Here is a 27,819-nt window from a genome sequence, read left to right on the forward strand (position 1 = left end):
TCCTGTCGTCATGCTAACTGCTAATTTTATTGATTGCGTACATGTAGTGATGATGTTGAATCGCTAATCTCCCTCTTTTGACGATAGCATTTATTATCTATCCATCGTTATCCAAGCCGCTCATTCTCACAAGGGTCACGGGAAAACTGGAACCTATCCCAGCTAGCTTCGGGCGAAAGGCGGACTACACCCTGAACTGGTCGCCAGTCGGTCGCAAGGCAGATATTGACACCATCGTTGAGTGGGAATTGATCTCACACTGCCTGCACCAAAGGCAGGCCACTACATCTGTGACCTAGCATTTATTAATCCATTCATTTTCCAAACCGTTTTTTTCCCTCACTACGGTCGCGGGGTGGACCCTGAACTGGTCGCAGATTGTAGCATTTAGTGCAACCTTTTGTAAAATAGAACATTTCTGCATATAGTGTCCAGATGGGTCGGGAAGATTTTATTCGTATGCATTTTAAAATCATCCATCCATCCATTGTCTTTTGCCACTTATCCTCACGAGGGTCGCGGGGAGTGCTGAAGCCTATCCCAGCTATCAATGGGCAGGAGGCGGGGTATACACTGAACTGGTTGCCAGCCAATCGCAGGGCACATCGAGACCAACAACCGCACTCACAATCACACCTTGGGGCAATTTCGAGTGTCCAATTAATGTTGCATGTTTTTGGGATGCGGGAGTGCCCGGAAAAAACCCACGTAGGCACGGAGAGAACATGCAAACTCCATACCGGCGAGTCCGGAATTAAACCCGGGACCTCAGAAATGTGAGGCCAACGCTTTACCAGCTGATCCACCGTGCCGCCTTACAATCAATACTAACTAATGTTTCATGTATATTGTAATTTAAGTCAAGGAAAAACTGAAATTTAAACTGGACTATGAATAAAATTAAGAGAAACGGCCAGAACCGGGCGGGATCTCTACCAGGAAAGATAAACATAGACACACCTGACACTAGAACACTGTCAACATGTCTGCGTTTAACATAGATCATAAATTTACTTCGGTAGGTGCTGCTCTTCTGGTTAGCCACAGAGTTCAAATGGGCTTACGACATATTCCATTCTATCATTGGCAGGATATTAAAAATGATGTTCCCGTGTACTGGAGGACATGCATGGGAAAAAAAAAATTGGAAGAAACACAAAAGTGTGTTGAAAAAACATAAAATGTGCAAGTATGGCACATAAAAGTAAAAGACTAAGACACGGGAGATAAGAGACAAAATGTCCTTGAAGGAAGGACTTTCCATCGAGGTCCAAGTGAAGGGGGAAGCTGCCGCTGTCAAGTCCTGGCGACCTCCAGTGACCAAATCGAGTATGACACCTCCACCCCAAAACAACCAGACGCTCCAGGTGAAGCCTCAGCACAGACACCTCTTATGTAAACTCCCCCACTTCTTCTTCTTCTTTTTTTTTTTTTTTAGGGGGATGGGGGGGCTATTTCGGGAAGAGATCTGCATCACGTCTCCCCCTCTGCGACAGCCACTTAAACGCCGTGATCTCGAGCCACTCCGGGAGCGTCCGTTTTTAAGCCTTTTAGGCGGTTTTACCCACTCACGGGCTGACTTGTCACAAGATCAAATCCGCGCACTGAAAATATCATTTGTTGCACAGTATAATTCCGCTAAATATGACGCTTTCCTCCCTTGAAATGTATGTACTGCTGTAGCTACATGGCTAACCCCCCCCCCATGACATTTCAGTGATGACACGAATGATTTACTTCTTCTGATATGCTTGCGTTGGTTTTCGCCATCCCCGTACTCACGTTTGCGTGTAGCTGAACGCGTGCACGCGCATGTACATTCGCCATATCACGTGTACGTGCACATGCGCTACACCGAAGCAGAGTAAAAGGAGCTGTCAAGACAAATCACCTCTCCCGGTCTCCCGAGGTTTTTACGGCGCTTTGTTTCAGCCCAAATGAAAAGATGCTCAACACAAAATAACGAGGGTTCCTTCCCGCTGTTTCCTAGGCAACCCGTCCTGTCTGAAGCCTCGACTTGCCGCGCCGTTCGTCACGAGCCGCGCGCGTCTACGATTCCGAGTTGTTGTTTGAGTTGCGGATCAAGGGGTGGTATTTTTTTTGGGGGGGGGGAGGTTGCTGACTGGACCACGCGTTTATTTGGTACAAAAACGTGATCATAACAGCAAAAACCGGTGCATGTCCACTGGATGTAGACTCACTGGCAACATTGCGACACCACTACATTATGCAGTGGGACTTCCAAAGACTGATAGTTCACAACATGGCGTACCTTGGCTAGAAAATGTACTCCATTGCTATATTGTGCCAGACGGTTTGCAACCCTGCTGTGTCCCAGAAATTTAAGCGACAGGCAAGTCCCGGTTTCGCATTGTGGCTCCAGTACGGACCGACGCCGGCCAGCACCGAGTTCTACTGGAACAGCTGCAGCCTAATTAAGATTAAGAACAGGCGGACGAGGTTCCCAATTAACCCCCAGTAATAGCCATTGTCGTTGCGACTGTGCGCCGGAGGCAATTTCGACTGTTTTGAGATTTTTGTGCGGGAGCACGAGCCGGCGATTCGGAGAGAGGGCGGGTCGGGGCGCTTTGGGGGTTTGGTGACAGCCGACTTTAGACCAGGGGTGCCCAGACTTTTTTTTTTTTTTTTACCCCAAGATCTACTTTTCAAGCAGGCAGCCTCTCGTGAGCTACCGACGATGGGGGTGGAGCTGGGGGAAGATGATGATGATGGTACCAGACCGTTTTAAGGTTAATGTTATGTTGCGTCCTATATTTAAAATACAGAATTAGATTTTTGTGCACTGTATTATCTGCGCTTTCATCCTGGATCAGGCTGTGCCAAGGTACAATTTGAAAATGACACACCATCTCATCCTGCGCTTTCTAATTTGGCTTCAGACCAGACCTTTCCAACTTGGGAAAAAAAGAAAATCTCATCCGGTTTCACCACTTTTTCTTCGATTATTCCCATACTCTGACTGTCATTGCATCTTAAAACAACAGCAGTTCTTTTTTTTAACTTTCTCCATTAAAATCGAAAGTAAAACATAAGCAGCACGTCTAGCTCGTCTTTGCTCTACGTTGCCCAGACTGTGTTGCTAACTAAAGCAGCGGCGGTGGACGCTGTCATTATAAAACAACATTGATGGGCTGCGTAAGTACTGCAACATTTGTAGTTATGAGTGTAGGTCTTTAAGAGCGGGGATGCGGGGGGTTGGGGGTCAGGTAAACTAGGAAAAAGAGAGTGTGCCGGAGCAGCGGTCGTTGTTAGAGAAAGTTCCGTGTGCTGCCTAAAAGAAACCAGTGGCTTCTTCGTTTCATTTTTTACAGTACATATGTGAATTGTGCCATTGGCTGGAACAACCAGTCATCCCGAGGTCATTGAATCACATTGCAAAACGCAGCAAACTGAATAGCTGTACGTTATACTTTCAATTTGCACTGGATTATTAGTTTTTTTGCACGCAACGAAGAATATCTGCAAAGAGACTGCATCAGCGGTGCACAATTGCGCACATGCACAGTTTAGAGGGAACTTTGACTTACGTCTTTTTTTTTTTTTTTTTGGCACGCAGTCCCGCGATCGACCAAGACTGCCCCGCGATCGACGCATTGAGCACCCCTGCTTTAGACGCTGCCTAATAAAGGGGCTCCTCCCATTCCCTTTAAATGCGGCTCAACTGACAGTCTCGAGTGCAACATGCCGCCGGATTCTCTGCACGGTTGACGACGACGCGTATCGAGCAAATCCAAATTCCATTCAATCCGGTTTAAAGTCACACAGGCACGTGCAGCCGTGAAATGTACCATGCTAATTTATCCTGTTAGGAAATGCCTGGAACCGAAGCCTGTCCCATCCAACTTCGGGCAAAAGACAAGACGACACCCTGGACAGATCACTGGCCAATCACAGGGCATAATCTAAGATACCGAAAGTCATTTGCAGTTACAACTAATTACAGTTACTCATTACTCATGAGAGTCACTGATGGTGTCAAACTCAAGGCCCGGGGGCCAGATCTGGCCCGTCACATGATTTTATGTGGCCCATGCAGCCAAATCTGGAGTGTGATTTTCCATGATTCTTGGCAAAAAAAAAAAAAACTGTAGCAACATTTCAAATAGTCATATATCATAAATGATAAAGTTGAGATATTACAAGCATTTTTGTGTTCCCTAATGTGAATGGTTGAAAAACACAATACCCTTGATTTCTGATGCCAAAAGTAGTTAGTTCATAAATTGATGATGTAAATATGATGAGATAATTCAATATTTTTGTTCCGCCGTCATAACGGCCCTCTTGAGGGAAACCTGAACAACGAAGTGGCCCGCGAGAAAAATGACTTTGACACCCCTGGTGTCGTGGTACACACGCCTGCCTTTGGTGCGCGCAGCGTGGGTTTGATTCCCCTCAGTGATGGTGTCGATATCTGCGCTGTGACTGACTGGCGACCGGTTCAGGGCGTCCATAGCCCATAGCTAGCTGGGATAGGCGCCAGCATTCCCGCAACCCTTGTGAGGATAAGCGGCTTGGATAATGACATGGCATTTATTCATGACAATTTAACAAATATGTCATGCACACACGTGATCTGCTAAGATGTTTAATTTTGAATTTGACTGACCCACTTATATAAAATCTCTGAATTTAAATTAATCTATAAAAATAAGATGTCAACTAAATCTCACGTTGCAGTCTTTTAGGCTGAGGTCTGTTGAAAAAAAAAAAGGATGGGGAGAGTGAGGAAAAAGGGGGAAAAGTTAAGAGTCTTCAATGAGGGGTGTCTGCCGGGGGATGGGAGTCTAGTACGATAGTGGTTCGGGCCTGAAAGCCTGGACGTCCCAATTTTACGATGAATAAAAGACGAGAAGCGTGAGAGGATAAAGCCACAATGAGACACAGAGAGTAAAAAGGAGTGAGAGCGTCAAGAAATACACTTACTGAGGGGAAAGTGTGTATATGTGTGTGCATATTGCAAATCTCCGTGGTAGTGGGACACTTTTAAGATGAAACCCATCTACCTGGGTGATTTTATTAATAATAAACAAGCTTTCAGCGCAGGGCACTCTCTCACATCGCTTTTCTTTCCCCTTCGGTTTCAAGACAAAGTGCATTGTGGGGGCACACACACACACACATGAACCCACTGGAGGCTCCTCGTCGTGGCATGGAGCCCATTACGGCCCATCCATATGTTGGGGGGAGGGGGGGGGGGCCTCTCGAGAGGTCAGCGCGTGACTGATGGAGAGATGGCGGAAGGGGCCGACAACAAGCCGACTGGACGGACTTTGAGTGCTCGGCGAGGGGTTGGATTCCCACGATTACACTTTACAAGGAGCTCGGAAATATCCCGCGGAACGCCGCTTCCATTTTGTTTGTCGACCGATAAAACAAATATGGACTACTTAAAAAAGGAAATTTAAAATTGTTTGGATCAAGTTCCAGAGGGCACCTGGTTACAAGCCTCAACGAGTATATTTGTAAAGGAAATACCATTTACCAGCTGTGTAAAAACTACAAGTGCCCATATTGAAACACGAGATATTTACAAAGAAAGACAGTACACAGAGAGTTTAACGCTAGCACGGGGCTAATGCTGGGGCTAACGCTAGCACCGTGCTAAAGTGAGCACCGCCGCGTTAGTGCTAACACGGCCAGTTAAAAAAAAAAAAAAAAAAAATACCGGTAAAAACTACAAGTGCCCATATTGAAACACGAGATATTTACAAAGAAAGACAGTACACAGAGAGTTTAACGCTAGCACGGGGCTAATGCTGGGGCTAACGCTAGCACCGTGCTAAAGTGAGCACCGCCGCGTTAGTGCTAACACGGCCAGTTAAAAAAAAAAAAAAAAATACCGGTAAAAATCATGGCAGTAACACACTAGCACAGCGCTAAACTTGTAAAAGTCACTTCCTCGTCCCTTGCGGCTGTTAGGAAAAAAATGCACAAATTAGCTCCATCACCGCATAAACCGCAGGGTTGAAAGCGTGTGAAAAAAATCGGGGCTTGTAGGTCGAAAATTACAGTATGTGCGACTTCAGAGGTTCCACTGTATTTTAAACGACAGTCTCTGATCTAATGACCAAAAAAAAAAAAAAAAGTGAACCCACCTCCGGTCTGACGTCTCTCGGAGCAAAGCCGGTACCTCCGGTGGTTAAAACGAGGTTCCTCAACGAAGCCTCAACGAGTATATTTGGAAAGGAAATACCATTTGGTGCATACGTACGCCGCAACTGTGTAAAAGCCGCAAGTGCCCACATTGAAACACGAGATATTTACAAAGAAAGACGGTACACAGAAAGAGTTTTATGCTAGTGATAAAGCTAGCACTAATGCTAGCGTCGCACTAGTGCTAACGCTAGCGTCATGCTAGTGCTAACAGGGCCGGTTAAAATAAAACTTACCGGTAAATATCAATGAGACACGGCAGTAACACAGCAGCAACATGCTAGCGCAGCGCTATCAGGGCCGGTAAAAGTCACTTCCTCGGGACATATATTCCACCGGTCTCATTCTTACCGCTTCCGCTCGAATCCCCCCTTGCGCCCGTTAGAAAAAATGCTCAAAATAGCCGCATCACCGTTTAAACCGCAGGGTTGAAAGCGTGTGTAGGCCGGAAGTTACTAGCTTATCAAAGAAGACCTGTTTTGGATTTTTTTTGAAAGAGATTCATTTAATTACGCACTTTTTTAAAACATCATTTGAAGTAGTTGCCAGGGTCTACTTTTGTCATAATACCCCAAGCATTATTACACTTTACATATCCTATTTTTTGGTCTTGCTGAAATCAGCCCATTTTCAGGGGCCTGCGCTATCCTATCCTATCTAGCTTTTTGGTCACGTGACGACCAGGGAAGACCCCGAGGCTTGGTACTCGAGTGGCTTCTACTCGCGGGTGCTAAGCCCATAGTGGGGGTGTATTTGCCGCACATCGAGAAATCACAAATAATCCCCACCACCACCACCACCACCGCCGCCGCATCGACAATTTCTGCTGTTCCCAAATGCTCAGCTGCGGTTAGCTAATGCTAAGCTGTGCGACCAAAACAAAACTCAATTCGTCTAGTCTACATGATCACAGACGGTATATTAATATTACTATTTTGCTGATGGACTTTCTCCTGAATGAAATATTGTACATTCAACAGGACCACTTTAATGCCCACCATGTTAAAACTGCTATACGCCCCCCTTCTAGATGCCCAAATAGCAGAAAGTAAGACATTCATTGACATATATCAAACGTGCGAATCCTTGACCTGAAACATCTCAACCAGTTTTCGTGTGTGACTGCTAATACATTAAATCCCTGATTTTCACAAACAGATGGCGGCAACTTCATTCTCATCTCACCTTCCTTTTTTGGCATCGTATTCCACCTGTACTATTGCCTTTTCTAGAGAGTGAAAATATCCAATGTCTACAAGGAGTAAACATTCACTGCGAGGGGGAAAAAGTACGTGAACCCGACGTTAATGACTTCGAGAGACAATTCAAGGGTGGAATCGGCCAGTTTAGAGCAGTCTTCCATCTGTACTATTACCTTTTCTAGACACTGAAAATATCCATTGTGTACAGCTGTAAACATTCACTGCGAGGGGGACAAAGTATGTGAACCCCTACGTTAATAAATTCAACAGATTATTCAAGGGTGGAATCGGCCAGTTTAGAGTCTTCTTCCATCTGTGCTATTGCCTTTTCGAGACAGTGAAAATATCCAATGTCTACAAGGAGTAAACATTCACTGCGAGGGGGAAAAAGTACGTGAACCCGACGTTAATGACTTCGAGAGACAATTCAAGGGTGGAATCGGCCAGTTTAGAGCAGTCTTCCATCTGTACTATTACCTTTTCTAGACACTGAAAATATCCATTGTGTACAGCTGTAAACATTCACTGCGAGGGGGACAAAGTATGTGAACCCCTACGTTAATAAATTCAACAGATTATTCAAGGGTGGAATCGGCCAGTTTAGAGTCTTCTTCCATCTGTGCTATTGCCTTTTCTAGACACTGATAATATCCAATGTCTTACAGCTGTAAACATTCACCGCGAGGGGGAAAAAGTATGTGAACCCCGACGTTAATAAATTCAACAGATTATTCAAGGGTGGAATCGGCCAGTTTAGAGTCTGATCAATGCGCTGATTGGAGGAGTAGGTTAAATCTGGCCTGCCAGACAAAAAACTGTTTTTAAGTTTTTTAATCCCCAATAAGTAACTCTTATTGTTTCATATTCTCAAGTTACAATCACAGAGTCATGAGTTCCTGATCATGAGCCGGGGATCGCTCTAGCATGACAAACGCAACACGGCACGGCACGAATCGGCCAGTTTAGAGCAGTCTTCCATCTGTGCTATTACCTTTTCTAGACACTGAAACTATCCATTGTGTACACTTGTAAACATTCACCGCGAGGGGGGAAAAAGTATGTGAACCCTGAGCCTGAGGTTAATGACTTTGAGAGATAATTCAAGGGTGGCATCGGCCAGTTTAGAGTCGTCTTCCATCTGTACTATTACCTTTTTTAGACACTGAAAATATCCATTGTGTACAGCTGTAAACATTCACTGCGAGGGGGACAAAGTATGTGAACCCCTACGTTAATAAATTCAACAGATTATTCAAGGGTGGAATCGGCCAGTTTAGAGTCTTCTTCCATCTGTGCTATTGCCTTTTCTAGACACTGATAATATCCAATGTCTTACAGCTGTAAACATTCACCGCGAGGGGGAAAAAGTATGTGAACCCCGACGTTAATGACTTCGAGAGACAATTCAAGGATGGAATCGGCCAGTTTAGAGCAGTCTTCCATCTGTGCTATTACCTTTTCTAGACACTGAAACTATCCATTGTGTACACTTGTAAACATTCACCGCGAGGGGGGAAAAAGTATGTGAACCCTGAGCCTGAGGTTAATGACTTTGAGAGATAATTCAAGGGTGGCATCGGCCAGTTTAGGGTCGTCTTCCATCTGTACTATTACCTTTTCTAGACACTGAAAGTATCCATTGTGTACAGCTGTAAAAAAAAAAATCACCTCAAGGGGAAAAAGTATGTGAACCCCGACGTTAATGACTTTGACAGACAATTCAAGGGTGGAATCGGCCAGTTTAGAGTCATCTTCCATCTGCACTATTGCCTTTTCGAGACAGTGAAAATATCCAATGTCTTACAGCTGTAAACATTCACCGCGAGGGGGAAAAAGTATGTGAACCCCGACGTTAATGACTTCGAGAGACAATTCAAGGGTGGAATCTGCCAGTTTAGAGTCTGATCAATGCGCTGATTGGAGGAGTAGGTTAAATCTGGCCTGCCAGACAAAAAACACAGCTGTTTTTAAGTTTTTTAATCCCCAATAAGTAACTCTTATTGTTTCATATTCTCAAGTTACAATCACAGAGTCATGAGTTCCTGATCATGAGCCGGGGATCGCTCTAGCATGACAAACGCAACACGGCACGCCGTGCGTCACGCACGCAAACGTCACACGATACACGAGCAGCCAAAGTGGACACGCAGCCAAAGACATGACAAGAAAGGAGCACTTCAGGGTCCCTCGAGCACGAGGGCGGTGACGCCGCGTCGACGCCGACACCCTTCGCTCCAGTAAATCAATGGACGTAATGAGAATGACCCGAGCAGCAAAGAGGGGAATGCGTGGTGTCTGAATTTTATTCAAAAAAGATCATTTGTAAAAAAAATGTTATGTGCTACTGCATCTATGTTTGAAAAACGAAGAGAGAAAAAAAAATAAAATCAAACAACAGGCTCAATTATTTCTTTTTCCATTTGGGAGAAAGCACAAAAACTGATGCTGATCGTATATATATATATATATATATATATATATATATATAAAATGTTATTTATGCCCCTTTTCATGCTCGTTTTCCACAAAAAAAAAAACATTTGCAAATTTCACCTCCCCTCTGTGAAATTAACGACTCCCGCAGCCACACAGAAAGAGCGGAGCGCTGCGGTGCTTTTGTTGTTGCTGTGCATGCTGGGATTTTCCCTCCACAGGGCGACACTGAGCCCCCGACGCGTTGTGTTAAAGCGATATTTTTAGTTTCCTCGTTACAGCGCTTCATAAAAAAAAAAAAAAAAGGCTTCCTCCGTCACATGTGTAAAAACTGAGAGATATTGAAGTGTTCGTTTAAGGTGATAAATTCAAAGGAGTGTGAATCGTGGTTTTTTTTTTTTTTTGCCATCATTATGAGTCATCAATGAGGCTAATACTCACAGGGACGGATCATGGACGAGATCTTTGAGGTTGACGCCGCTGCGGTCCTCAGCCAGATTTCGGTAACAGCTGTCACTCACTGCATAGAAAGAGGAAGAAGGAAACTTGAAAAAAAAAATACACACTACAGAAAAAGCAACATGCCTATCGGATTGCAGTGGAATGTCGGAGCAGACGGACAATTATCATCACTATAACTATCAGTACCGGGGCACCCCAAGGTTGTGTCCTCTCCCCTTTGCTTTTCTTGCACTCCACGAACAACTGCACCTCACATACGACTGTTGAACTCCGTGTCATGAGCAAGGCCCGACCACTGCCAAGAGGGGTGTGGCCTGGCAACCACTCTGGGCGGTGCCACCTCTGACGCCTGTCACACCTGTTTTCCATTTGGACGAACTAGAGCATGTATTTAAGTGTGGGGTTTTGTCACTGGCATTTGCCAGTTCGTTGCCTTGTGTTAGTGAGTTGCAATCACTGTCTGTGGGACTCTCTGCTTCTGTGCATAAGTTAGAGTAACACCTAGTCACAGCGATTCTGTGCACTTTGGTTTGATCAAGTCCTGTTTAGCTCGTGAGTTTGCCCCATAGTCATCGGACCTTGCTGAATGTCTTTTTGGATCCTGGCTACAGTAGCGTTTTTGTGCCTCTGCCTTGTTTTGGACTGCTTTTTGGTATCGACCTGTTTTCTGAATAAAACCGCATTGAACATTATGCCTCTGCCTGGAACTCCTGCACCCCCCCCCCCCCCGCACTCTTGGTTGGTGACACTCCTGAAGTTCGCAGGTGACACCACGGGAAGTGGCAAGACTGCAGCTTTGGTGTGGTCAACACATCCTGGCGTCGAACACTCTAAAGACTGTGGGAGCGGATTGTGGACTTCAGGAGGCATCCTTCACCGCAGCAGCCCCTGACGCTGTCCAGCAGCTCTTGCGACAGGCCGTCCTTCCTCAGAAGACACAAGAATTACATCCTTTGCTGTTTTTTTTTTTTGTTGTTCTGAATTTCGGACCAGGATAAAAATTCCTTGTGTTTTTACACACTTGGCCATTAAAGCCGATTCTGATTGGTTTAGTGGTGGACCGTGATATGTTACAACTCCAAATTTGGGTTGTGTCGCTGCAAATAGGAACAGAAGTCATTTAATATATGAATACAAAGGAGGTTGTAAGTCAAGGTACCAAGATAGAGAGGGATGCTGCAATTTTATTACCTGAATATTAGAGTATTCTTTTGGGTGAAAATTGTCATATTTTCACCCTATTGCATTGTAAATTTATGAGACTCAATATTATGAATATAGGAAAATAGGACCATGTGGGTCATATGGGCTATTGTAATGTGGTCCCCTTATATAAAATTAAGTATTATGAGATTTTTTTTTTTGGGGGGGGGGGGTGGTTCAGTCCCAAATGTATCACATTCAATATAATCCCGCCACCCGGCCTCCCTTTTTAATTTATGGTGATGCTAACATTGCGCGGTCCCGTCACTGCAGAGCAGGTGTGAGCCACATGAGTCATCACGTGTGACGGCGAGGGAGAGGACAATGGCGAGAAAAGATGCCCAAAAGAGACGTGATGACGGGGGCGTGGGGGTGAAGCGCCGCGACAAGGTGCGGCGTGAAGTGTGCACACGCGCCAAAAATAGAGGCAAAATGATGCACGTTGTGTAGAGGGTGGGATGAGGATGGAGGAGCAGCAAAAAGACAAAAAAATTGTAGGCGAGGCTGCAAATGTCATGACGGTGCTCCAAGGAAAAAGGCGGGGAGGGCTGAGGATGGAGGCCGCCGACAGGTGAAGCAAGAATGCTGTAAAAGACGGAAACCGCGCGGAGGGATGAGGGGGGGGCGGGAGGCGAGGCGGAAAAAAGGGAGGGCGGGAAGCCGTAAAAGAGAAAAGTTGCGAGGAATCAAATGAAGGGAGACATTTTGAGGGGGGCGGAGGTGGGGGGGGGCAGGTAAACAAGAGTGTGCGGGACGTTGCTCTGGGCGCTGGGAAATAAAAGGGGGGTAGGGGGGGGGAGTGCTGACATTTGCACACTTGGGGCCAGCTCGCAAAGAAGGACATGTGATAGAGGAAGAAGAAAAGGGGTGAGAAAAGAGAGGAAAAGGGGGGGGGGGCATCGTGTGTGCGCTTGTGCAGGTAAAGGGGGAACTTCCTACATGACTGCAGTAGTCTTCACACACGCGGACACACACAAACGCATCACTCTCCCCTCAGTCTTTCTTTCCATGCCCCCCCCCATCTAAAAATAGCCCTTCCTTTTTCTTACAAGAGGCAGCAACCATTCTGCACCAATCAACATCTTCTGTCAAAAGCGTGCGCGCCCACAACCCCTCCACGTGCGCAACGAGGGGAACCCCCTGGTTGAGGCGATGGAATTGAGACCCCCCCCCCCCCCCGCATCCACCCCATCTTCTCTTCCTCAATGCTGCCAGCCGTTTGTAGAAGTTGCGCAAAGCCGATCCCTTCTCGGGAAAACAATGGCACAAGGAAAGGGGGGGGGGGGAAGAGCTATGCGGGGGTGTGGCGGTGGCGTTTCCCGTTGAAACAGGGTTCAAAGAAATATTCAAGGGATTGTTTGCAAAAAGAGGTGAGGAACATGGAAGGAACGTGAAAGTGGAAGACACACCGATTGATTTGGGAGTCTGTCACCCCTCACTTTTTTTTTTTTCCAACCCGCCTGTCCCTCAGGTACATTTTAGTGCACAACTATTTAGACAGTGATGTTTTTTTTTTTTTTTTTAATCATTATTCACGATTTGAAACTTTGTTAAAGCCCAAGTGTCATGCCTATAAACATTCTAAAAAAGATATTGTAATGAAAAAACACACAGAACATTATTCACTTCAATGTCTATACAAAAAAATAAATATGAGCGGAAAGCGCGTCATCTGTGCGCAAAGTTGCAGAAGTGTCATTTGACGACATCCAAGTGGTCGCCATATTGGCTGCCTCTCCTGTCCGTGACGTCACCCGGACATTCGCCAATGAAAACACGCGGTGCACCCTAACTATGGGAGACAAACGTGCCCCTTCTGACACGTAAGCTCTTTTCGTAGAAGTGAACATCTCACAACCGAGTGAAGTGACCCGGGCAATATTACCCTATCGTTTCGAGCCATATTTAGATGATATGCGGAACACGGCCAAACCACCTCCCAGCCCGATCGACCTCCGCGAGGGGGTGATCAAAACAACGCCGCCCGCTGCGAGCGACGACGATGCCGCGGCTAAACCGTCTCCTCGTTCGATCCACTTCCGCGGCGGAGATGAGCCACCACGGCCCGGCGCCGCTACGAGAAAAAGTATGAAAAGCGAATCCATCGTCCCGAGTCTTCGAGCAATATCCAGCAATACAACGAGCCGGCATTTTGGCTAACACGAAGGAACAACGAGCTACCTTCCAGTAGGTAAAAGGAGTATAAACAAACGAGAACGCTTGAGTGCGCTACTGCCCTGTACGTCACTTCCTGCTTCTCGAAAACAAATCCCTCGAGAGGATTTTCATGGCGGGAGTTACAAAAAGCTGTATATGTCAAAATCATGTTTTCTGGTGAAAAAACACATGGGCCCATATTGGCTGACGTTTTTTCATTAATAACATAATAAAAATCATCCATTTCATGACACTTGACCTTTAAAGTAGCGTCATTCGTTCTATCCATTTTCAATCAACATTCAAAATTTGAAAAAAAAAAAAAAAAAAAACTGAAAAAGAAATTGCTGACCGCAAAAATACATGACCGAGCTTGATTTTTAATATTTAATTGGTCGGGTTTGTGTGACCCTGAAGTTTACTAAAATTGCATTAGTGGAGTAGATTAGCTTGTTAGCTGACACGATCAGTCAGGACAGTCCATCAAAAGATTAATCAGTCATAATCTATCAAGGACAAAAATGTGTTTGAAGCGATAATTAAACTGGATCATCTGACAAAGACGAGGCACTTTTGCCGAACCAGTTTACGAACGTTTGTCTTTTGCATCATACAAAATAACAAATATTGTTTTTATTTCCATCCATCATATTAAAACCCTTTTAAAAAAAACACTTCAATGTCCAAATAATTCCGGGACATAACAGGTAAACACCGCTGTGCATCAAATTGGTAGAACTTACCCCCCCCCCCCAAAAAAAAAAAAAAAAAAAAAAAACGCTCTAGCGGAGTTGGGCTCCAGAATCCGACTGTGAATCAATGAGCCACTGCAGTGACCCGTCACCCCCTCTGGAGAGCACCATTTCCTGCGGTGGAGGCTAAAAGGACAACTCCTCTGCGTGACTGCACAGCCGCTCGCACGGAGACGGCAAAGGGCGGACGGACAGCTGGCAGAGTCGAGACCGGGTCAGAGTCCAAACTGCCGTCCCGTGGTTCTTGACTTCTTTTGTTCTGGCCCATGCAATCCGATAATTATTATAAACTCTATGACCTTACAAGTGATGCTCCTATAGTTCCCCACGTATTACTGTATATATAGGTCAAGTGATGGTCTACGTCACCGGTGTCAAACTCAAGGCCCGTGGGCCAGATCTGGTCTGCCGCATGATGTTACGTGGCCCGCGGAGGCAAATCATGTGTACCAACTTCCATGATTTCAAATTGTCATATCATAAATGATAACGTTGAGCTATTACGAGCATTTTCGTGTTATCAAACAACAATAGTTGGGGAAAAACCCATCACCCTTGATTTCTGATTCCGAAACTAGTTCATAAATTTCATGCGTGAATATGATGATGCGATTAAAGATTTTTTGAGGGAAACTGCAAGTACAATGTTGGCCTGGGACAAAAATGAGTTTGACACCTTTGGTCTACGTGTTTGCGTGTCTGTGCATTCGAGAGTCTACATCACTGGGAGCCTTTATACATCTATTGTATATTTGCAACAAAGGGAAATGATTAATGTCCACAATAACAATATACATTTTTAGGTATAACCTAATCTGATTGAATACACGCCGTCTCTGATTGACCAGGTAAGTAATTCAATGGAAATTTCTAGGAAGACGTACGATGGCTCCAGTGTTCCGACTATGTAGAGGACAGGTGTCAAACTCCAGGCCTGGGGGCCAGATCTGGCCCGCGAATCCAAATCTAGAGTGTCAATTTCCATGATTCTTGTAAAAATCTGTACCAAAATTTCAAATTGTCATATTTCACAAATGATAAAGTTGAGATATTCCAAGCATTTTTGTGTTATCAAACGTGAATAGTTGAAAAATACATTACTCTTGATTTCTGATTCCAAAACTAGTTCAGAAATTGATGACGTAAATACGATGAGATGACTAAATATTTTTGTTTCACAGTCATGACGGCCCTCTGAGGGAAACCGGAACAACTCTATACTTGACTATAGGGAGAACCCTGCGAGTTTTTCAGTTTGAATATTGATATTTTGGGGGAACCTATGCTCTGTTATTTGCTGAAAATCTATCCTCAAACCTCATCTCGTATCTGTTTCTGGACCAGACAAGTGAATCTTATTGATATCATATCTTAAGGCAGGGGTGGCAGACGATTTTTTCTCGCGGGCCACATTGTCGTTCCGGTTTCCCTCAGAGGCCTGTTATGACTGTGGAACAAAAATATTTAATCATCTCATCATAGTTACATGATCAATTTATGAACTAGTGTTGGAATCAGAAATCAAGGGTAATGTGTTTTTTCAACTATTCACATTTGGTAACACAAATACGCTTGTAATATCTCAAGTTTATCATTTCTGATGTATGACAATTAGAAATTTTGGTACAGATTTTTACAAGAATCATGGAAATTGACACTAGATTTGGCTGCGCGGGCCACATAACATCATGTGGTGGGCCAAATCTGGCCCATGGGCCTTGAGTTTGACACCTGTGTCTTAAGGAATCTTCAGGTTATTTGTTCGGTTTAATTAATTGAAAGTGTCTTTTTATCCGCCTTTGTTCCATTTTGTTGGGGGTCGTGCACAGTCAAAGCGAAACTGAACGTTTATGTTCCGTTCCAGTCAACCGTTTTTATTATTTTAGCGTGCTTATTTAATTTCATTATTACCCAATTGATACGTGACTTCCATCTGCGCTACATGCACCATGATTTTGAATGTATGCGATTGCAGAAACTTGGAGGTCCCCGGGGCAACGGCAGTGGGAGGAGGAGGAGGAGGAGGCGGCCCGGTCGACAGAAGCGCGATATGGGCCAGAACCGCTCACACAAAGATGTGGATTTGCGCCTAACGGCACAAACGTGAGCGCGCACTCGCGGTGTTAAAGGGTTAATCGCAGAGGCGCATGGAAGCATGGGAGATCAGGACGCAGGGGCAAAGATCAAGAAATGCTGATGTCTACAACAACAGCCACCCCCCCCCCTCAAAAAAATAATAATAATCACATTGGACAGTTATTTAACTTTGTCGGAACTGATGAACACTAGATTCCGTTCATATTTTTTTTTAACTCGTCAGGTTATGCCATGCCAAGTAAATCTCATCATGTGAGTTTTAAGCATACAACTATAGACTGTAGTTACCACATTTCGATGTACTGTACTTTTTTTTTTACGCGGCACAAGAGGGTGTGCTCATTTGCCGCCGTGCTTGTTTATTTATCCTTGTCCTTGATGTCCTCTTCAAAAAAAATCGCCTTCTGAATTCTGTTTTTCTGTTGGATTCAAATTAGACCAACTGTAAGTAAATAATGCAACCCCGCTGGATGCAATAGTCGTGTCATTAAAGGCATTTGGAAAAACGACGTGATCCGTCCATTTTCTCATCTGCTTATCCTCACGAGGGTGATGGTGAGTGCTGAAGCCCATCCTAGCTGTCAACGGGCAGGAGGCAGGTTGCACCCTGAACTTAATCGCAGGGCACATGGAGACAAACAGCCGCACTCACAATCACACCTACGGGCAATTTAGAGTGTCCAATTCATGTTGCGTGTTTTCGGGATGTGGTAGGAAAGCAGAGTTCCAGGAGAAAACCCATGCAAGAATGGGGAGAACATGCAAACTCCACACAGGTGGGTCCGGGATCAAACTTGGATCCTCAGAACTGTGAGGCCGAGGCTTTACCATCTGAGTCACCGTGCCGCCCTCAACTTCATCATTTATGGCAATTTGAAATTTTGGCACACTTTTTTTACAAGAATCATGGAAACTGACACTCTAGATTTGCCTTCGCGGGCCACGTAAAATCACGCGACGGGCCGGACCTGGCCCCCGGGCCTTGAGTTTGACACCAGTGTCCTACAATATTAATATCATCTTTTAAACAGCACAGAGAACACCGTGATAGTCTTTCATCCGAGAGGCTGCAGTTTACTGTCATTTTTGAACGATGACGACTTTAATCTTGGGTAAGACTATTTACTACTAGTCCCGGTCCACTATGTGAGGAAATACGGTCTCGCCAGGCCCGCTTCTTATTGTTTTCTTCTAAAAACGCCGCCAACGGCCCCCCAGCCCGGAGAAGCCGCCGCGGAGGTCAGACATTCGATCGAGACGACATCCGCCGGTAGGAGGGACGACCCCTCCCCGCGCCAAAAAGCCTCGGCCAAAATGAGATCACTTGTCTGCTTCGGTTCTGAATAGAGACAGTGGGCCCCGGGGCCTGAGATTAAATGATGTCATGATAAATGGAGGGTTTGGATCCGCCTCTCGATTGTAACGGGGTGGGGGGCGGACGTCTGACTAGCGGGCTGAACCCGCGCCCACCATCCGGCATTCCGAGGCGGGTTACATTACTAAATTAACCGAGCTTTTACGGTCCGGAGTAAAATATTGCGGCGGCGAAAAAACGGCAGATGAACTAATATAATATAAACCCGATGTATCATAGCAACCTTGTCGATTCGTAGAGGATCAGCGGGGTAAGCGCCGACCCGTCATCGAAGACACACCCAGTACCGACTCACACACCGATTACGCACAAACACGCCACACACGCTATCGTAGCTGCCATCTCCACGAGATTGCGATGCAGATGAATGCATCCATGCTCAGATGTTGCATCCTCGCAGATCCGAGGGCTTACTGTAAGCAGCGAGGGGGGGGGTGGGGGAGGGTCGGGTGAGTGGGGGGGGGTTGCGGAGCGGAACAATGGGATCCTAATCGTCGGGCCGCGTTTCAAAGCCTCTCCTCTCCACAACATGGTTTCTAGATAAGATGTGAGAATGCTATTTATATCTGCGGGGAGTGGGGGGGGGGGGGGGGAGAACCAGCGCCTTGCTTTTCATTTATTTAAAGTTGGATCTAATTTGGGGTTGGGGTGTGAAGTGGGGAGTACGGGGAGGGGTGCTGGGCGGGGTTACATAACGCAAGGAGAGCGACACTCCACCTGACTGCTACTGATACCGGGTCAGCCACTGAAGAACACAATGGAAGAAAACATCCATCCATCCATTTTCTTTGCCGCTTATCCCCACTAGGGTGGCGAGGAGTGCTGGAGCCTATCCCAGTTGTCAACGGGCAGGAGGCGGGGCACACGCTGAACTGGTTGCCAGCCAGTCACAGGGCACATCGAGAGAAACTGTCGCATTCACAATCACACCAACGGGCAAATTAGTGTGTCCAATTAATGTTGCGTGTTTTTGGGATGTGGGAGGAAACCGGAGCGCCCACCCGGAGAAAATCCACGCAGGCACGGGGAGAACATGCAAACGCCACACAGGCGGGTCCTGGATTGAACCCGGGACCTCAGAACTGTGAGGCCAACGCTTTAACAGCTGATCCACCGTGCCGCAATGGGAGAAAACAATAATATTAATAAAAAAAACTAATACCACTGTCCATCCAATTACTTGCTCTAATTATTGGTTTAGTGCAGGTGGTACTCGGTATATGACAGAGTTCCAATCCGACAGTGGTTAATGCAGTTTTAAAGTCATCATTAGAATAAATATACCTATTACTAACACTTGTAGGCGACAATAGAAAACAATAAATTGAAAAACCTGAAGTGTGACTTCTTGTGTCACGTGTCGATTTAGCTAGTTCATTGCGCACCGCTTGTAGCTCAGAAAACTTAGACCAACCGCAACACAAACTCGTTCACTCTGCGGAAGACAAAAATACGATTACAATTAATATTTTTACGGAAAGCAACAACGTACGGCGGTCAGTGAGGATGTCTTACTGATATTAGTGGTCTTGAAGGTCAAACATGCCTGAGGTCGTACAAATCGGGAGAACTGTTTTCATGCACACATTGCTTTTTCTTTGGCTTGCTTCGATAAGGATTCCCAATAAAGCCTCAACGGCTTGTGTTAAAATAAGAATGTGGGGAAATAAATGTCATGAGCCAGCATCACGGGGGCGGACCCAAATGCAGGACTCCCGGGCAAAAGCATAATGTTCAGAGTGGTTTTATTGCCAATCAAGGTCATACACAGTTTAAGCAGTCCAAGAAGGCAGACACTAGGCTAGTGACAAAGTCCCAAAAAATGAAACGAGGTTTGATGGTTACGAGGCAAAACTTGGAAACATTCGTGTCCAAAATGCAACACAGCTGTGGCAGTTAGCAGAGGTGGCACTGCCCAGGGCGGTGGCCTGGCCACGCCCCTCAACAGGAAGCACCGCCCACGGCAATGGCCAAGCCATGCCCACGACAACTAAGAATATAAAGAATACCAGAAAGTGTCATATAGAATCAAGCCGATGATTTATTTGCTAACTATTGGCACCGTCAGGAAGTTTAGCCAAGTTGCGTAATACTTTTATTGAGTACTTTTCATTTGAGAGGAAACAGTTTTTCCCAAATCAGAGGAATTATGTTCTTAGAAAGGTTTACCTCTCAATCTTTCCAACCTTCGCTCAGGCTGAAATCCGCCATCCGTACTGAACTTAACGTTTTAGGCTTAATTAGTGAAAAGCCTCAACGGGGGTGAATGCTACGTTAGCAAGCGTCTCTCACGTCCGTACGGCAGATTTGTTGTTGTTATCCTGAGGAATAAAAGGTGATAGACAATAAGGAATGTAAATGAAGTATTTTAATGAGGAAAATTGTTTGGAAGTCAAATGTTGACCAGAGGTGGGCAAAGGTTTTGATCAAGGGTCACATTTCATTTCCATTAAAACAGAAATATGATCCAGGTCATTGGTAAATGTGATAAAAAAAAAAAAAATTAAAACGTGAATGTTAAATAGGGGCATCACGGTGGATCAGCTGGTAAAGTGTTGGCCTCACAGTTCTGAGGTCCCGGGTTCAATCCCAAACCCGCCTGTGTGGACTTTGCATGTTCTCCCCGTTCCTGTGTGGGTTTTCTCCGGGCACTCCGGTTTCCTCCAACATCCCAAAAACATGCAACATTAATTGGACACTCTAAATTGGCCCTAGGTGTGATTGCGAGTGCGACTGTTTGTCCCCATGTGCCCTGCGATTGGCCGGCCAACAGTTCAGGGTGTCCCCTGCCTCTTGCCTCATGACAGCTGTGAGGATAAGCAGCAAAGAAAATGGATGGATGGATGTCAAATAGGTAAAATACTTCATTTTGATCATAATAACAAAAAAATTCACATTTGAGTTGCTCATAGTTAGTCCTGTTAGTAAGCTCAGGAAAAGCAGTACCCAAGATGGATGAACGAATCAAACAATAATTAACTAACCATTATTCATTTAACGCTTACAAAGTGTGAATAACATATTTGATAATGTAAACAAACGCTTGGTCAGACGGATTAAAGATCAGAGAGCGGCCCACTGAATCCGCACGCCTTACTTTACCTATTATGAAGACTCCCAAAAACTGATTGCGTTCAGCCTTTGGGATTCTCTTGCAACACCAAACCAGTCCATCCGTTTGGATTCAGCAGTGGCGTGAGACCGATCCCAAGTACCAGCCGGAAATCTGGCATCAATACTGCAGTCCTGTTCCAGCGCACACATGCACCAGATGTGCAGAGACAGGAAGACAAAGAGGACCAGACAGCTCTGTTCTTCACAGCTGAGTCCGAACCAAGTACCTCCGTGGAGAGAAAGAGGCAGCTCCGTCCCAGGATGAAGGGGGGGGGGGGGGGGGAGCCGGCGGGATGGACAAGTGCAACTGAGGGAAGTTGCGGTGGAAGCGAACCCCGACATGCTTAAGAGGAGAGCAATTTGCGCTGGATGAGAGGAGGGGGAACAGGGAAGACCAGCAGCACCGGTGGTCAAAGATTGGAAAGAGGGAAGAGGGAGAAAATGCCGGGCAGGGGATTCATAAAAATATATGGGAGGGGGGTGGGGGGCAAGCAGGTGAGGACGGAAGGAAGAATCAGAGTTTGAAGGAGGGAGGGCATGATGGAATCAGTGGTTGCATTCCTCCCTCGTGTTTTCCACCGTTTTGATCAGTGACATTCACGAACCAGACGCACAGTACACGGCAAACGAAAAGTTGAAGATTCAGTTTACCGCATTGTCGTCGAGATTTACACGGTAAAAGTTTGAAAGCGTAGAAAAGTCTGGAAGCGTACAAATACTTCATTGCTGGATCTGTTCTCAATCAAGAATAAATCCCACATAGCGATCGAGCCACATAGATTTTTTCAATACAAATAGCAATATTTAAATAAATGACTCCTGGTTTTACAAACTCGCATTCATTAACTATGATTGGAAAATAAAAAAATACCGAGTTGGTTCCTCGTACACGGAAGTGTGTTGTGGCCACACGTTAAACTTTGGTAAACTTCTCCGTGACAGACGTTTTTTTTTTTCAATATGGATTGTACTCAAATGAGTCCAATGCGTATTTAAAAAAGGAAAATAAACCACTGGAATAGGTTTCAGCCCCCGTACACAGAAGCGTGTTGTGGGCACACATTAACCTACGCTAACCTCTGTGTGACCGACATATATTTTATATGTAAAATGTGTGTCTTTGCTCAAAATTCAGGAAACACTGACCAAAGCTGTCAGCACTCCCCGGAAAACTGCATGCGTAAAACTTGTGACTTGGAATGCGTGTTGGGAAAAAAAAAAAAGACCGAGAAGGAATAAAATGAGTGTTCTGACCCCGAGGTTTTCGCGTCCTGCTCCCACCGGCACTCTCCGCCGGGCCGCCATGAATAAAACATGAAGGAGGTTTAACCACAGTATCCGCGCATTTATTTGGCACCCTGGTTCGGAAATAAATACAAACTCCACGATCGGTGAATGCGTTCCAAATTGACGACCAATCACCCAGAAATTAGTCACCCGTACAGGATCCGAATTGATCCCCCAAAAATGTCCTTCACCTGACCCGCCGCAGTCCTTTCCCGCCACGTTGCGCACAACGCACACCTTAGCATCCGACTTTAACGAGCCCGCATTCCAACTTTGAGACCGCAACACCCCACAGTTCTCCACAAAAGGCCTCTTGATGTTTTATTAATAAGGCCATAAATATTGAAAAGACACTTACTAATGAAGCCGAGCGCAAAGCTCCAGAGACGATTTACGGCGCGAGGGAATGCGGAGACCTTCAACACGGCACCCAGAACTTCTCTCTACAGCGGCCCGCTTCCCGAATTTCAAATCCCAAATCGTGACAAAGCATGCGCACGCAATCTACCGATAACAACAATCATCTCATTCCCCATAATCAATGGAATCAATAAATTGATGGGGTCGGATGAGAGGCCGCTCCTCTGCAAATATTCATCATGAATCACGGGCTCCGTGTTTAATGAGGGTTGCTCGAAATGACTTGCGGCGTGATGAATGTGCCAGCGGCTCGGCGTGGCATTATGGCAAAGTCGGGCAAGGGTATGCGCGTCGCGGGTGACGTGTTCCCGTGGCTACTGAACGCGAGGGAGGTATCAAATCCTTTTCTGCACCTTGTATTACATTTTGACGGCCCGCGGCAAGCCGGCGCATTCTGCTGCATCTGACGGCTGTTTACACACGCAGACCTAAACAAAATATGCATAAGTTGTTTTGTTTTTTTTCTAAGAGCAGGCAGTCACCCGGGGGATAGTTTACCGGCAAAGAAAGTCGACAATTTTCTTATGCTTCATAACAGAATGTTTACAACATGTTTCGGTCAAATTACACAAAAGATCAATAGTTATTCCATTCACGTCACCCGCTTTTGGGGGAGGAGGGTGACGGTCGAGTCTCGTGCGAATGAGGCAGTTTTACACCGTCCTAACACAAATGTGACCCTGACAGAGCTGTTTTGATCCATCCATCCATTTTCTTTTCCGCTCATCCTCACAAGGGTCGCGGGGAATGCTGGAGCCTATCCCTCAAATTATTTACTATAATAAGAAACCTATTCCAGTCAATGTGATTTGATGGGCGCGCCATCGCGCTCGCAAATCTGCACAGTCGAGCACGAAAAATTTGTTACGGGTAGAAATATGTCGGTAATTTTGTGTAGTCTTGACCAAAGTTCCTTCTAAAAGGAAAAATTGCGCACTTGTCGCACGCTCTCAGCGCACATGAAAACCGATCCAGCAGTGCTCAGACTACTTCTACTTCCGAGTTTACCTGACACCGCCCCCTCCGCTCTTAAAGGTGTACACACTCATAATAACAAACAGAACACACACGCGTAACTTTATATCTGCGGGCATGACTGACCACACCCGTACATTTTTCCAAATGTGAGTGAGTGCTATTCCCTTGTTGCATCATCTATCCACCCATCAACCCATTTTCTACTGCCAGGATCGCAGGGCATTACAATCTCAGTAACTATCCAATTTCTTGGCCGCTTATTATTAGAAGCCCAAATGAGCTCCAGAGCACTTCTATCGATTTAAATACAAAATGTGCTCCAACCGGTATCAATACAGCAGCGCATTTCTGATACCTCCCTTCCGTACACTTCCCCCTTCTCCCTTAACATCCCGTAATCCCTCCTTCTCCTCTTTCTCCCGCCTTCCACCTACATCTTCATAGTCATCAAGACGCTGATACAGGGAAACCCGCAGCGTCCAGAGCTTAGCTACACGTGCCGGTCCGCGTCCTTGACGAGGGGCGTGAATCCGCACGGAGAACTCGTTTCATTGTCCAGTCATTGCGCCTCACACAAAGGATTAAATCATAGGAGGTGCTGGCTAACATTAGCGATGGGCGGGTTTACAGTACGTCGTGAAAACACGAGAGCCGAGGGCTAATCAGATCAGGTTGTTGTTGTGATAGCCAGCGTGACAGTCTTGCTGCGTCGACGTAGACAATCGTGCGAAAGTGTCATAACCGTAGGATAGCGGCCCGCTCGGTCGGTCAACCGCCATAGATCTTCTGCCGTGAGCGTAGTAGGGCGCGCCGGGCAGTTGAACAGGTGCTGCGTGTCGTGTCGTCCGGTGCCAAAGTCCGTGGAGACGTCGGCAACTGTGTTTTCGAGGAGGTGTTTGTAGCTATTCACCAGGCGACAGAAGCCCAAGGGTAGTTTGGCGAGGACGGAGCGTGCTTCCCGAGGCAGAGACCGGTTGGTAGCGTCCAAGGACGATGTTAGGCTTGTAGGCCAGCCTGGTGTTGGTGACGGCCGACGTGTGGATTTCAGTTAGTCCGCGCTTGTATTGTTGTTCCGTTGGTAGCGACGAACTGGTCTATGTCCGTTTGCCAACGAGAGACGTCGTAGATTTTGAGACGGTATGGTCGGACGCGACGGACCACGTTAGGATTTCACAACGAATCTGCTTGCCTGGGGCGGTCATAGATTCGTCAACCCTTTCCGGCGTCAACGTAGACAATCAGATCAGGTATTGAACGTCGTCACAGAGGAAATGTAATGTTATCGTGGTTCACTCAAAGGGACGACGGGAGGGAGGATCCATAGTGGACGAGGTCAAGACTTGTGGTATGGGTGAGAGTTTGGCTCGTTTATGGTTCAGGTGGCCCAAATCTGGTTCGAAAAAAAGTGCGGCTCCATTGTTGCATTTGATAGGAATGTTTATAGAAAACAAAGAACTTGGAATGTGACGTCCACGGATCAAAATGAGGCCTCGGTTATTTATCAGTGGATAAAAATGCAATATGAATGAGATATTTGGCAGTGCGGCTGGACAAAATCAACGGGGAGATGACTCAGACCAAGTGCAACTTAACCGTACGGACTGCGATCCAAGACTGGGGAGTCCTCGATTTTCGACGGTCTCATCATCTGCCAAACTAAAGCACAAAAGGCAAACATTTACTCTTTGTTTTCTTGTTCTTCCATTTCATTATTTTATGTTAATGGCCTGGTGTAGACGTGTTATTCATACACATATGTACAGTAATTACGATTTGTCACCTGAGCTAGCCATAATTTCGTGATTTTGTGTTGTGATATGTCGTAAATCGATTATTTTCCTGTACTCCACTACGTGCGGTCCTGCCTTCGATATAACTTAACTCCTCGTGCTGCTCTTGTTGACTATTTTTTGAACCGTTCTCCCTTTTTGCTCTTTCCGTCTCCTCTCAAACCTCCTCGTATCAGCCGGCATTTCCAAGAAACAAATCTCAACGCAAACGGGAACAGAGCAAGCACATCAGACTCTCCTGTTGCACGGCAACAAAATGAATGAATAAAAAAAAAGGTCAGTAAGTGGACTTAAAAGGTTGTCAGAGTTACTTAAATTTCTGTTCTGATGTGGTGTTTTCCTGAGTTTTGCGTCTGCGCCTATTGAAAGTTTCAGGTCTTAGGTTCTGCAACAGAGTGCCCAATCATAGTGGATATGGGTCACTTGAAAGTAGGTGTAAATAGAGTCCAAATATTGGACATTCTGTGTCGATCCATCCAAAAGTTGGACAGTTCATCCAAACTGCCTTTCCACTCGGGATCCCCACGTGGCGAAAAAAAAACGGCAGCCTCATCTCGTCTCCGGTTTCACCGACTGACCGCCCCTCCGTGTGACCGACTCCCCCGTTCGCTGTCCGCAAATCCCATTTCATGCCGGTCGAGCAAAACAAAAGCCCGGCCGGCGCGGCCGAGGTTTCAGAACAACCGTGCCGGCAAATCGTTGTGAAATTTGTGGACCGAAGCGAAGCGGAACTCCGTTGGGTCCCGGAATGACGCAGGAGCTCCCGGGGGAGAGTGGAGGTTTTCTGACTGTGACGTCTTAGAGCAGATGAAAACTGGGACTGCACTCCCCTGAAGGTCACTTCCAAACACAACTCCATTATTAAATACCTTCGGCCGCTGCGGCGTGCCAGGCGACACGACGAATTGCTCGTCTTTTGTGTTTGTTTTGTTAGTAAACAGGATTATGCTAAATCACGAGTAATTTCCATATACACGGTGATCTATAATTAAATAGAATATAAACAGTTGTTTGCCGCATTGTTTGCTTCAGTTCAATTGACATTGGGGTGCTCCTTCTTAGTGTGGGAGTAATAGCTACCTGGGAGAGTATAATGCAGAAAAGATATGCACATGGAAGAAAAGAAAAACTCAATCAAGTAGTTATATTTGTAGGTATATTTCAATAGGCCCTTAGTGAAGTTACACAAAAATACAAAATGGCCATGCCCTGCAAAAGGCACACATCCAACATGGATACTGATACATTTTGGACAACTCAACTGTATGAGTATAAAAAAAATTCTCTTTAGAAGTACCGTATTTTCCGCACTATAAGGCGCACCTAAAAGCCTTTAATTTTGTCAAAAGTCGACAATCAGGTGCCCCTTGTATATGGATCACTATTGAGCCTTTAGTGCAGCTCCATCTAATAGATGAATAACGTAACTCCAGCCTCCCTTGTAGCGTCTATTCTATGAGCCTTATAATGTGGTGCGTCTTATAATGCGGTGCGCCTTATACATGGGGGGAAACGTTTTCCAATCGGCCATTCATTGAAGGTGCGTCTTATAGTGCGGAAAATACTGTACTCAAAGAATCAGCAAAATGGAGTTTCGTGTGGACAGAGCTAACTGAAACACCAAAGCAAATTAGCATGGATTTATCAACAGCGCACGACAGCGGGTGGATATTTCTAGTCGCATACCAAACAGCTGAGGAGCCTGGGATTATACAGCACAAATCAATCAACCGAGGCCAATCAGCTAATGCAAGATTATCTTGAGCGGGCTGTCTGTCATGAAACACGATGCTAAGCTAAAAATGACGTTTGCGTCACGCAAGTCTGTAAAAGGTTCGACGTGATAAACGTGGAAAAGAAAAAGTCGACAGCGGGGGGGTTGAGTCCCTTTTTTCAGCTTTGGTAAAGTCTTCAGGGCCGCACTCACAATCACACCGAGGGGCGATTTAAGAGTCTCCAATGAATCCATGTTTTTGGGATGTGGGAGGAAAACCGGAGTGCCCGGGAAAAAAAACCCACGCAGGCACGGGGAGAACATGCAAACTCCACACAGCCGGGGCTGGGATTTGAACCCCGGTCCTCAGAACTGTGAGGCCAACGCTCTAATCCAGGGGTGTCAAACTCATTTTTCTCACGGGCCACATTGTTGTTCCGGATTCCCTCAGGGGGCCGTTATGACGGTGGAACAAAGATATTTAATCATCTCATCATATTTACATCATGAATTTATGAACTACTTTTGGGATCAGAAATCAAGGGTAATGTATTTTCCAACTATACACGTTTGGTCACGTTATCATTTATGATACATGACAATTTGAAATTTTAGTACAGATCTTTACAAGAATCATGGAAATTGACACTCTAGATTT

At 45.8% G+C, this 27,819-nt stretch overlaps 1 protein-coding gene across 12 annotated transcripts in view; it reads right to left on the reverse strand.

Annotated features, from left to right (window-relative positions):
• Positions 1–27,819, reverse strand: part of gphnb (gephyrin b) — a 99,669-nt gene that overhangs the window by 50,716 nt on the left and 21,134 nt on the right. For 11 of the 12 annotated variants that reach the window (XR_009793811.1, XR_009793813.1, XR_009793812.1 and 8 more), the window contains one exon: positions 10,254–10,332. Coding sequence is in view for 7 of the 12 variants with exons in the window: in XM_061812266.1 (XP_061668250.1) it covers positions 10,254–10,332 (79 nt within the window). In the remaining 5 variants the exon portion in view is untranslated. Of the gene's footprint in view, positions 1–10,253; positions 10,333–10,460; positions 10,615–27,819 lie in introns of those variants that run through there. The other variant, XM_061812269.1, reaches the window with a different exon arrangement.

The sequence above is a fragment of the Syngnathoides biaculeatus genome, chromosome 23 (assembly GCF_019802595.1).
Source record: "Syngnathoides biaculeatus isolate LvHL_M chromosome 23, ASM1980259v1, whole genome shotgun sequence".
In the NCBI taxonomy this organism is placed as follows: Eukaryota; Metazoa; Chordata; class Actinopteri; order Syngnathiformes; family Syngnathidae; genus Syngnathoides; species Syngnathoides biaculeatus.